At 48.6% G+C, this 11,770-nt stretch overlaps 1 protein-coding gene across 4 annotated transcripts in view; it reads left to right on the top strand.

Annotated features, from left to right (window-relative positions):
• Window positions 1-11,770, top strand: part of usp15 (ubiquitin specific peptidase 15) — a 19,377-nt gene that overhangs the window by 843 nt on the left and 6,764 nt on the right. Inside the window, exons 3-10 of one of the 4 annotated variants that reach the window (XM_016526238.1) lie at window positions 51-181; window positions 1,187-1,313; window positions 1,572-1,717; window positions 3,172-3,233; window positions 3,372-3,461; window positions 6,411-6,561; window positions 6,646-6,819; window positions 7,158-7,316. In XM_016526238.1, coding sequence (XP_016381724.1) covers window positions 51-181; window positions 1,187-1,313; window positions 1,572-1,717; window positions 3,172-3,233; window positions 3,372-3,461; window positions 6,411-6,561; window positions 6,646-6,819; window positions 7,158-7,316 — 1,040 coding nt within the window. Of the gene's footprint in view, window positions 1-50; window positions 182-739; window positions 787-1,186; window positions 1,314-1,571; window positions 1,718-3,171; window positions 3,234-3,371; window positions 3,462-6,410; window positions 6,562-6,645; window positions 6,820-7,157; window positions 7,317-11,770 lie in introns of those variants that run through there. The other 3 variants (XM_016526268.1, XM_016526258.1, XM_016526248.1) reach the window with 3 other exon arrangements.

The following is an 11,770-nucleotide window of genomic DNA, read 5'->3' as shown; positions in this document are numbered from 1 at the left end:
TGTGTTATATATATATATATATGTATGTGTGTGTGTGTGTGTGTGTGCAGACGGGGATGTGCTGGGTCTCAAGCAGCACCTGATAGATGAGCTGGACTACATGCTGCTGCCGGCTGACGGCTGGAACAAGCTGCTGAGCTGGTACGGCCTCCGAGAGGGACAGCAGCCCATCGCCCGCAAGGTGCTGACACACACACACACACACACACACGACAGAGGCTTTCAAACGCCTGAAATCTCATTCTCAGGACTGGAACGCATCAACACGCTTTGCTCTGAACACTTAAAAACTCGAATGCGTTTTAAATCGGTCTAAGTAAAGGTAGAGCGCTGAATAACACCCGAATGCATGAGTGGGCGTGTCTCTTCACAGTTAATGCGCTTATTAAATCATCTGTTACAAAACAAACTATCGTTATACAAATGATTTGAAGTGTCTTGTTTTACATATAAACACTCTTTTTCGAATGACAGTAATAGTACGTGGGGGAAATAACTGTGTGTGTGTGTGCTGGTGTTTATGGTTTGTGAGGATAGAAATGTGTATAAGAAATTGCCTGTAGATTTTAGGCCTGTTGCGATTGTTACTAGATAACCGCCTGATCATGGTCGTTTCAGACAGGCGTGATTACTGCGCTCCTTTAGCAGCCACAAGAGCGCACTCTTCTGTTTCTCTCCGCCCCTCTGCTCATGCATGTGAGGGTGTCGGGTGGCGATGAGGGCTATTTCTGTGCACGCCGGAGCGCTGCATGACTCGACTCGACCACGAGCAGCAGCATGCAAGAGGTTCGGCCTGTTCTCTCTTCTGGGCTTGGGGGCAGAGTTTGGCGGCTGGTGCTGCGGGTCGCGCTCGAGCTTGTGTGTGAGCCGGCCGAGCGCAGGGCTGAGAGCGGGAGAGAGGAACAGGCGGCTCCGCTCCACTCCGGTCCGGTCCCGCCGGCGTTCTGAGATAATGTGTGCTGCGTCTGCTGTCGCTGGAGAGGGCCGCGCGCGCGTGTAATAAATAGTCAGGAATTCTTCAGCTGTCGCGCTCTGCTGCTAAAATAAGCGTTTCTCTGGTTAGCCTGTGTCAACACACTGGAAACCCTGGGCTTTATGGCTCTGGTCAGGTGCGGTTCAGTTCTGTCTGATGCTGTGTGTGTGTGTGTGTGTGTGTGTGTGTGTGTGTGTGTGTGTTGATCCTCAGGTGGTGGAGCAGGGCATGTTCGTCAAACACTGTAAGGTGGAAGTCTACCTCACCGAGCTCAAGCTGTGTGAAGACAGCAACATGGAGAACGTCGTCACGCGCCGCTTCAGCAAAGCAGACACTATAGGTACAGCTATGTGTGTGTGTGAAACCAGTCCATGTGCAATTATACATCAAGCTCGACTGAAGCGTATACTTAGACAGATTCATCTGGCACGCTGCCAGAACTCAGAAACTATGATCGTGTGCAAAGCTTTAATGAAGTGCTTTTATTGAAAAAGGTTATTGGTGAAGCACTTAAAACTACATGACCGAGGTTATATTCTTTGGTAGCTATGTTTTGTATTGATTAGTAAGATACTAATCGGAGCATCTGTGGCGACAGACAGCATCGAGCAGGAGATGAGGAAGTTGTTCAGTATCCCGGACGAGAAGGAGACGCGGCTGTGGAACAGGTACATGAGCAACACCTTTGAGCCGCTGAACAAGCCAGACAGCACCATTCAGGACGCAGGGCTCTATCAGGGACAGGTGAGACTCATTCAGTCTAGTGTCACTCACGAGTAAGATCCCAGAGACTGACGCCTGAAACCAGGCTTGCATTCACAAGTACACTTTCTTATTATATTACACGTTTATTTCTCGGTAAGACCGTAAAGCACCGAGCTTGAGTTGGGAAGCATGCATTTACTTATTTTAAACAACAGTAACTTGTGCAACGTCTTAAACTTTATATAAAAAATAATATATTCTACTCTTATTAAATGTTCCATTATTTGTTATACGGAGCTGACTGATAACTGCAGTGATTATAAAAGGAGCACTCTTGATGTGTGATTCAGCTGCAGATGGAAGAAAAGCTTGTTTTTCAAGGCACTTTGTGACTTTTCTTACCTCATGCACAAAAATGTTTTTTTTTTTTCTTGATTTGATTTTACTATTTTATAATTTCTAAATATAAAGCAAAAAGTAGAGATGAATGACTAATAAGCCAATAAGTGCTCCTCTGCTGCCATCTACTGGTTATAGTGATAATTTTGTCTTTTTTTATTTTACATTGGCCTAAGTGTTTGTTTACCACAAAGTATGTTTTGGTCAGCCCATTAAAAATAACATTTAAACTGGATCATTTTTAGAGCTTTAAAGTGCTGGAAATAGTTGTGTGAAAAGCTTGAAAGTCACTGAAAAGTGCTTGAATTTCTCTCTCAAAGGTTGTACAAACCCTGAAATGAATGATGTAACAACATTCGACTATTTCTGCACAACACCATGGTTATAGTTAGCGTTAGCGTCACCTGTTTATAGCAGAGGATTCTGTGCAGAATTCAAGCGCTTCTCTCTGGATCTCTCAGCGCTGTGCTGTAACAGTGTCGCCAGATCAACACCGCTTCCCAAGTAAACCTGTTCTGAGCTCGGACCACTTTTCTCGCGCTGCGCTCAATTATCGGCCCGAGCTGATAAACGGTCCACGCGGCGCAGCTCAAAGGACTAGTGCGGTTTCGTTACGCGGTTTCGTTTGCTGTCTGATGTTTCTCATGTGCAGCACTTATGAGTTGGGCAATGCGGTGGTCGCACCAGTGCTACCGCTTACGTAATGTAGTCGCGCCGGCAGAAACGATGGTCTCAGTCTGGAGCCCTGTGACTGGGAGGAAGTAGATTTGTTCGAAGGCACTGGTTCTCCAGTCACACTGCAGTTCAGTGGTTAAACAGGAATTGTGGAGTCATCGTGGCATGTTCAGTTCGATGGGATCACGCTTGCGTTTTGAGCCACAAAAAACTCCGTACAGACATCATAGGACCGTGTGATTGAAAATAGCTGTTACTGGAAAACTGCTGAGCTGCTCTCACATCAGAGTCGCTGCTTTAATCAGTTCCACACACACACACACATATGATAGATGCCGTGGTGTAGAAGGGCTTAAACAGTAATGAGAACGAGGTCTTTGAGTCGTAACAGTTTTTCTCTGGTTTTCCTCTGTCTGCAGGTTCTAGTGATCGAACAGAAGAATGAAGACGGCACGTGGCCTCGTGGATCTTCAGCGCTCAAGTGAGTCATGTGACGCACAAATCATCACATCATTGCTTTAGAGCAGATGCTTCGACACGTGCTTGTCTGCCCTCTGGATGTCCTGATCTCTCCACCAGGGTCGTCTCCTGTAACTCACGCTCTTCTTGTCTTTTGAAGGTCATCTGGTGCTTCCACTCTCTCTGCTTTACCAAAGATCTGCCCTTCATCTCTCACAAACAATCATAACAGCAGCTTCAGCGGCCGCAAGTAAGCCTGCGGGGGGCGGGGCCAGGGGAGGGGCGAGTGAATAGGCGCGCCAGGGGAGGGCTAAGAGTGGGCGGGGCCAGGGGAAGGGTGTGTGTGGATGGTTGGGCCCAGGGGAGGGTTGTAAGAGTGGGCGGGGCCAGGGGAAGGGTGTGTGTGGATGGTTGGGCCCAGGGGAGGGTTGTAAGAGTGGGCGGGGCCAGGGGAAGGGTGTGTGTGGATGGTTGGGCCCAGGGGAGGGTTGTAAGAGTGGGCGGGGCCAGGGGAAGGGTGTGTGTGGATGGGCGGGTTAATGAAACACTTCATGAAATCTTCATGGAGAAGGGATCGGTTGCTGGTTGGTTTGAGTACTTATCCATGATTTGATGTGCAGCTGACTGTGTGCTCGGCCACATCACTGTCTACTCAGTTTATTGACATAGTAAATTCAAACAGTCCTGCTCCTCGACACATACATTCATTCAGTTCTGAGGGATTTTCAAGCAGGACGTTCTACCTTCATGTTTGTGTGAGTCTGTGATAGTGCTGTGTTCAAAATATCGATACGACGATGTATCGTCACAGAGATTTGACGATACGAGTATCGATACAGCTGGCCCTGTATCGATATTGTGGCACGTGTGCAGCAGTGGACCGCGCTTAATTTGTTTAAAATTTTACAACGTTTAAAATTGAGTAGAAAAGTGCGAGGTTTCTAAAAAAGAATGAATAGAACATATATAGGCTACAACAAGGTTTAACCTGGCCGCAGAGGAAAACAACTGGGTTGCCTGATATAAAGAAACGTAATCCCCAAAACAGAGCTTTACACTTGCGCAATACGGAAATATCTGCTAAATGTGCTACTTATCATTGTCAACCTGGCAACCATATGCTCGCGCTCTCTCTCCACTGTGGATAAACGCGCTTGCTTTCTGAAAACAGCGGTTAGCTTGCAGTTTAGCGATCTCCACAATATTCTATTCTCAGAAAAGTGTAATTCATCAACAGTTCATTCAATTGTGCATCTTCGGAAGCGGAGCTGCGCGGAAAGTTATAAAAAATGTCGTGCACACCGTCGCGCGCACTCAAAGCGAACTTGCGGATGCGTCGAGTATAAATCAGCCTTAAATCAGCCTTGAGCGTGTGTGCGTTCGATACAGTGAAGACAGCGCGTTAGTTTAGAACTCTTCTAATTTTTTTTTTTGTATTGTTGAGAGTGTGTTAATTTGTGCATACATACCAGCAATGTAAACGATTTTTTAAATATATTAGAATGAGTACATTACAATATAAATTTATTAGAACAAGTACATTATTATTTATGGGCTTAAAAACAAGATGCAAACAATCAGAATATTGTACCTGGTGGGGAGTGCACAATGTAAACATGAAACATATGCCATTACCTATATTGTACTGTGGTACAGTTATGGAGGCCCTTCATAATGCAGAGGTCAACTGCCTGCTCTGCCAATAGTTAGAAATGGCACTATAGTAAGCAGTGTTTAATAAACAGCTGTTTTTCTAAACTCTGCTGAGGTGAAATTCAGTGCAGTCATGTATCGTGATATGTATCGTATCGTGGCCTCTGTATCGTGATACGTATCGTATCGTGACTTTGCTGGTGATACACAGCCCTAGTCTGTGATCAGTCGCATGTTCAGCGATGTGAGATTAATCAGACGACACTGACTTTAATGTCTAATCAGTGAAATGTGCATCACACCTGTGCATTTGTGAGGTCAGAGCGATGCGTGTCCTGCGCTCACTAGCGCTTCAGTTAGTGTGATGCTCGTAGCTGCAGTGCATTGTGGGAATGGAGGGCTGGTCCTGTGTGTAATTCACTTAGCAATGATTCATTAGCTTCAGTTTGGCTCTGTTCCTAAACACAGAGAGCTGCCGATGCTTTAATGCTTTAGTGCTCACATGTTCAGAGTTCGCTCGTCTTTATTCATTTTGTTGAAATGTCAATGAAATGGACATCAGCTCAGTTGCCAGCATAGCAAACCGCTGAAACCAAAATTAGCCTTACAGAGCATTTCAGATCGCTCACTGACAGTGCTGTGGAAAAGTAAGTGCACCCCGTGAACAGATTCTGGAGGTTTATTTGGACAGTGATATAAGTTAACACATAATGTTGAAAATTTGACTTGGTTGGAAATCTTTTATTCCACAAAATCATCTACAGAAATTCGGTTCTCTTCGATGGATAAAATAGGTGCACTCCTACATCTGGTAGGTGATATTGTCCCCTTTGGCAGAAATCACTTTCTGTAGGCGTTTTTATCAGGTTTTCTGATATTGGAGGGGTTTCATGCACGTTCAGTCCATTTCAAACCCCCCACACAGCGTTTCAGGCAGACTGAGATCTGTACTTGGTCTTTCCAGACCCTTCCAGCATTGATCGTCCCGCATGTTTCGGGTCATTATCACGTCCACTTACGGTCCACGCAGCTCCTCAGAGACTCTTTGGGGTATATATATATGAGCTCATAGCCGATGTTTTGACGGCATGCTGGTAGGCGGTTCTTGAACTCCAGTGCAGTGTTGCGCTTTGCTCTTGGGATGAATTTGGCGGGACGTCCAGGCCTAGACCGTTTCCAGTGCTCTGAAACTTTCTCCATTTGTAGATTATTGTCAAAGGCTTGGGAATGCTTTAAATCTCTTTCCAGACTCATAATCTCGCCTTAGGCGTGATGGCACTGTGTGCTTCAGTGTTAATGACCGAACCAGACCGGTTTAAGGAGGTCTGTATGAGGCCTGGTCTCCTCTCTGATTGGTGCACTGGTTTTCGACTGTGTTTGTGTGGTGACTGGTCAGTTCTTCTTGTCACTGAGTCATATTCGTTAGGGAGTGAAGCATGTTTTGGGCCATCGCTGCATTGCTCTGATCATCTGCTCTCGCTGCTGCCGCTGTGACTGTGGCTTTCACGGCGCTGTTAAACGTCTGCGTCTGTCCGTGCGTCCGCAGCATGAAGAGCTCCAGCTACAGCCTGCCGTCCTACCCGCCCTACAGCAGCAGCAGCTACGAGTGCTCGGATCCGGGCCGGCGCGCCGAGAGAGCCGGCCTCTGTGGCCTGTCCAACCTGGGGAACACCTGCTTCATGAACTCGGCCACACAGGTGAGGCCCGCTGAGCTTCTCCACAGCATCAGGCTGTGCTTCTGTGTGTCCGTCCTGAGCTCAGTGTGTGTGTGTGTGTTGCAGTGTCTGAGCAACATCCCTCCTCTGACCGAGTACTTCCTGAAGGACCAGCACCAGGACGAGCTGAACCAGGACAATCTTCTGGGCATGAAGGGCGAGATCGCCAAGGCCTACGCCGAGCTCATCAAGCAGCTGTGGTCTGGGAAATGCAGCTACGTCACGCCGCGACCCTTCAAGGTAGAGATGAAGCCTGCCGTCAGGAGCTGGTGGGCCTGACAATTAGAAATCTGAACCGTGTTCAGACACCATGACGGCAAATTTACATGGTGAAAAACAAATGGTTTTCTTAAAAATAACATATTTAGTCTGTTTTGAGTAAAGCATATTTCCAGAGAAAAAAGTATCTGCAATAGCAAGAGGAAAGAATGTCACCGAGACGCTGTATTTGCTGAGAGATATTTTTCATGTGCTTTATAGTGTTGTGATGTGAATGTGTCACTCATGTTTCGTCGTTGGCCTGCTGTCGGCTGTTGATCTGAAGGCGTGCGTGCGTCTCTGTGCTGATGCTCTGTTAGACTCAGGTGGGCCAGTTCGCGCCTCAGTTCTCAGGCTATCAGCAGCAGGACTCTCACGAGCTGCTGGCCTTCCTGCTGGACGGACTGCATGAAGACCTGAACCGCATCCGCAAGAAGCCCTACATCCAGCTGATGGACGCAGACGGCCGGCCCGACAAGGTGCTTCATCACACACAGGACGCTCACTAACCGCCCGTCTTAAAATGTGACCCTTTGTAAGTTTCCTTAAGTGTCGGCAGTCTAATTTACTACTGAATTTGACTAAACCAAGACTTCCAAAACAATCTGGATCAGATCTGTGAAAAGTCCAGTTTTAAAAAACTTAAATCACTTCAAACAGCATTCTTCAAGTGTTAGTACAAGTAAAATGTAGTTGTCAGACTGCAGAAGACAGTGAAATCATCCAAAGAGGTGAAACCGTAAGGAGTTGCAGCATCTAAACATGCGCTGCTCTCTTATGTTGAAATGTTGAGCTAATAGTTTGATGCTGCAAACCTCATGTTCCTCATGTGAACGTGTGTGTGAATGAGCTCCAGAGTCTGCAGACTGACGCTTCTCCTCTGGATCAGGTGGTGGTGGAGGAGTGTGTGTGTGTGTGTGTGTCTGGAGTGAGTGTGTGTGTGTGTCTGGAGTGAGTGTGTGTGTGTGTCTGGAGTGAGTGTGTGTGTGTGTCTGGAGTGAGTGTGTGTGTGTGTCTGGAGTGAGTGTGTGTGTGTGTCTGGAGTGAGTGTGTGTGTGTGTCTGGAGTGAGTGTGTGTGTGTGTCTGGAGTGAGTGTGTGTGTGTGTCTGGAGTGAGTGTGTGTGTGTGTCTGGAGTGAGTGTGTGTGTGTGTCTGGAGTGAGTGTGTGTGTGTGTCTGGAGTGAGTGTGTGTGTGTGTCTGGAGTGAGTGTGTGTGTGTGTCTGGAGTGAGTGTGTGTGTGTGTCTGGAGTGAGTGTGTGTGTGTGTCTGGAGTGAGTGTGTGTGTGTGTCTGGAGTGAGTGTGTGTGTGTGTCTGGAGTGAGTGTGTGTGTGTGTCTGGAGTGAGTGTGTGTGTGTGTCTGGAGTGAGTGTGTGTGTGTGTCTGGAGTGAGTGTGTGTGTGTGTCTGGAGTGAGTGTGTGTGTGTGTCTGGAGTGAGTGTGTGTGTGTGTCTGGAGTGAGTGTGTGTGTGTGTCTGGAGTGAGTGTGTGTGTGTGTCTGGAGTGAGTGTGTGTGTGTGTCTGGAGTGAGTGTGTGTGTGTGTCTGGAGTGAGTGTGTGTGTGTGTCTGGAGTGAGTGTGTGTGTGTGTCTGGAGTGAGTGTGTGTGTGTGTCTGGAGTGAGTGTGTGTGTGTGTCTGGAGTGAGTGTGTGTGTGTGTCTGGAGTGAGTGTGTGTGTGTGTCTGGAGTGAGTGTGTGTGTGTGTCTGGAGTGAGTGTGTGTGTGTGTCTGGAGTGAGTGTGTGTGTGTGTCTGGAGTGAGTGTGTGTGTGTGTCTGGAGTGAGTGTGTGTGTGTGTCTGGAGTGAGTGTGTGTGTGTGTCTGGAGTGAGTGTGTGTGTGTGTCTGGAGTGAGTGTGTGTGTGTGTCTGGAGTGAGTGTGTGTGTGTGTCTGGAGTGAGTGTGTGTGTGTGTCTGGAGTGAGTGTGTGTGTGTGTCTGGAGTGAGTGTGTGTGTGTGTCTGGAGTGAGTGTGTGTGTGTGTCTGGAGTGAGTGTGTGTGTGTGTCTGGAGTGAGTGTGTGTGTGTGTCTGGAGTGAGTGTGTGTGTGTGTCTGGAGTGAGTGTGTGTGTGTGTCTGGAGTGAGTGTGTGTGTGTGTCTGGAGTGAGTGTGTGTGTGTGTCTGGAGTGAGTGTGTGTGTGTGTCTGGAGTGAGTGTGTGTGTGTGTCTGGAGTGAGTGTGTGTGTGTGTCTGGAGTGAGTGTGTGTGTGTGTCTGGAGTGAGTGTGTGTGTGTGTCTGGAGTGAGTGTGTGTGTGTGTCTGGAGTGAGTGTGTGTGTGTGTCTGGAGTGAGTGTGTGTGTGTGTCTGGAGTGAGTGTGTGTGTGTGTCTGGAGTGAGTGTGTGTGTGTGTCTGGAGTGAGTGTGTGTGTGTGTCTGGAGTGAGTGTGTGTGTGTGTCTGGAGTGAGTGTGTGTGTGTGTCTGGAGTGAGTGTGTGTGTGTGTCTGGAGTGAGTGTGTGTGTGTGTCTGGAGTGAGTGTGTGTGTGTGTCTGGAGTGAGTGTGTGTGTGTGTCTGGAGTGAGTGTGTGTGTGTGTCTGGAGTGAGTGTGTGTGTGTGTCTGGAGTGAGTGTGTGTGTGTGTCTGGAGTGAGTGTGTGTGTGTGTCTGGAGTGAGTGTGTGTGTGTGTCTGGAGTGAGTGTGTGTGTGTGTCTGGAGTGAGTGTGTGTGTGTGTCTGGAGTGAGTGTGTGTGTGTGTCTGGAGTGAGTGTGTGTGTGTGTCTGGAGTGAGTGTGTGTGTGTGTCTGGAGTGAGTGTGTGTGTGTGTCTGGAGTGAGTGTGTGTGTGTGTCTGGAGTGAGTGTGTGTGTGTGTCTGGAGTGAGTGTGTGTGTGTGTCTGGAGTGAGTGTGTGTGTGTGTCTGGAGTGAGTGTGTGTGTGTGTCTGGAGTGAGTGTGTGTGTGTGTCTGGAGTGAGTGTGTGTGTGTGTCTGGAGTGAGTGTGTGTGTGTGTCTGGAGTGAGTGTGTGTGTGTGTCTGGAGTGAGTGTGTGTGTGTGTCTGGAGTGAGTGTGTGTGTGTGTCTGGAGTGAGTGTGTGTGTGTGTCTGGAGTGAGTGTGTGTGTGTGTCTGGAGTGAGTGTGTGTGTGTGTCTGGAGTGAGTGTGTGTGTGTGTCTGGAGTGAGTGTGTGTGTGTGTCTGGAGTGAGTGTGTGTGTGTGTCTGGAGTGAGTGTGTGTGTGTGTCTGGAGTGAGTGTGTGTGTGTGTCTGGAGTGAGTGTGTGTGTGTGTCTGGAGTGAGTGTGTGTGTGTGTCTGGAGTGAGTGTGTGTGTGTGTCTGGAGTGAGTGTGTGTGTGTGTCTGGAGTGAGTGTGTGTGTGTGTCTGGAGTGAGTGTGTGTGTGTGTCTGGAGTGAGTGTGTGTGTGTGTCTGGAGTGAGTGTGTGTGTGTGTCTGGAGTGAGTGTGTGTGTGTGTCTGGAGTGAGTGTGTGTGTGTGTCTGGAGTGAGTGTGTGTGTGTGTCTGGAGTGAGTGTGTGTGTGTGTCTGGAGTGAGTGTGTGTGTGTGTCTGGAGTGAGTGTGTGTGTGTGTCTGGAGTGAGTGTGTGTGTGTGTCTGGAGTGAGTGTGTGTGTGTGTCTGGAGTGAGTGTGTGTGTGTGTCTGGAGTGAGTGTGTGTGTGTGTCTGGAGTGAGTGTGTGTGTGTGTCTGGAGTGAGTGTGTGTGTGTGTCTGGAGTGAGTGTGTGTGTGTGTCTGGAGTGAGTGTGTGTGTGTGTCTGGAGTGAGTGTGTGTGTGTGTCTGGAGTGAGTGTGTGTGTGTGTCTGGAGTGAGTGTGTGTGTGTGTCTGGAGTGAGTGTGTGTGTGTGTCTGGAGTGAGTGTGTGTGTGTGTCTGGAGTGAGTGTGTGTGTGTGTCTGGAGTGAGTGTGTGTGTGTGTCTGGAGTGAGTGTGTGTGTGTGTCTGGAGTGAGTGTGTGTGTGTGTCTGGAGTGAGTGTGTGTGTGTGTCTGGAGTGAGTGTGTGTGTGTGTCTGGAGTGAGTGTGTGTGTGTGTCTGGAGTGAGTGTGTGTGTGTGTCTGGAGTGAGTGTGTGTGTGTGTCTGGAGTGAGTGTGTGTGTGTGTCTGGAGTGAGTGTGTGTGTGTGTCTGGAGTGAGTGTGTGTGTGTGTCTGGAGTGAGTGTGTGTGTGTGTCTGGAGTGAGTGTGTGTGTGTGTCTGGAGTGAGTGTGTGTGTGTGTCTGGAGTGAGTGTGTGTGTGTGTCTGGAGTGAGTGTGTGTGTGTGTCTGGAGTGAGTGTGTGTGTGTGTCTGGAGTGAGTGTGTGTGTGTGTCTGGAGTGAGTGTGTGTGTGTGTCTGGAGTGAGTGTGTGTGTGTGTCTGGAGTGAGTGTGTGTGTGTGTCTGGAGTGAGTGTGTGTGTGTGTCTGGAGTGAGTGTGTGTGTGTGTCTGGAGTGAGTGTGTGTGTGTGTCTGGAGTGAGTGTGTGTGTGTGTCTGGAGTGAGTGTGTGTGTGTGTCTGGAGTGAGTGTGTGTGTGTGTCTGGAGTGAGTGTGTGTGTGTGTCTGGAGTGAGTGTGTGTGTGTGTCTGGAGTGAGTGTGTGTGTGTGTCTGGAGTGAGTGTGTGTGTGTGTCTGGAGTGAGTGTGTGTGTGTGTCTGGAGTGAGTGTGTGTGTGTGTCTGGAGTGAGTGTGTGTGTGTGTCTGGAGTGAGTGTGTGTGTGTGTCTGGAGTGAGTGTGTGTGTGTGTCTGGAGTGAGTGTGTGTGTGTGTCTGGAGTGAGTGTGTGTGTGTGTCTGGAGTGAGTGTGTGTGTGTGTCTGGAGTGAGTGTGTGTGTGTGTGTCTGGAGTGAGTGAGTGAGTGAGTGAGTGTGTGTGTGTGAGTGAGTGTGTGTGTGTTAGAGTGTGTGTGTGTCTGGAGTGAGTGTGTATGTTTGGAGTGTGTGTGTGTGTGTGTGTGTGTCTGGAGTGAGTGTGTGTGTGTGTGTGTGTGGAGTGAGTGAGTGAGTGT

The sequence above is a fragment of the Sinocyclocheilus rhinocerous genome, unplaced genomic scaffold, assembly GCF_001515625.1.
Source record: "Sinocyclocheilus rhinocerous isolate Xijiao unplaced genomic scaffold, SAMN03320098_v1.1 scaffold673, whole genome shotgun sequence".
Classification (NCBI taxonomy): Eukaryota; Metazoa; Chordata; class Actinopteri; order Cypriniformes; family Cyprinidae; genus Sinocyclocheilus; species Sinocyclocheilus rhinocerous.
The sequence above is the reverse complement of the archived record's forward strand: the minus strand, read 5'-3'. Positions and strand labels throughout refer to the sequence as shown.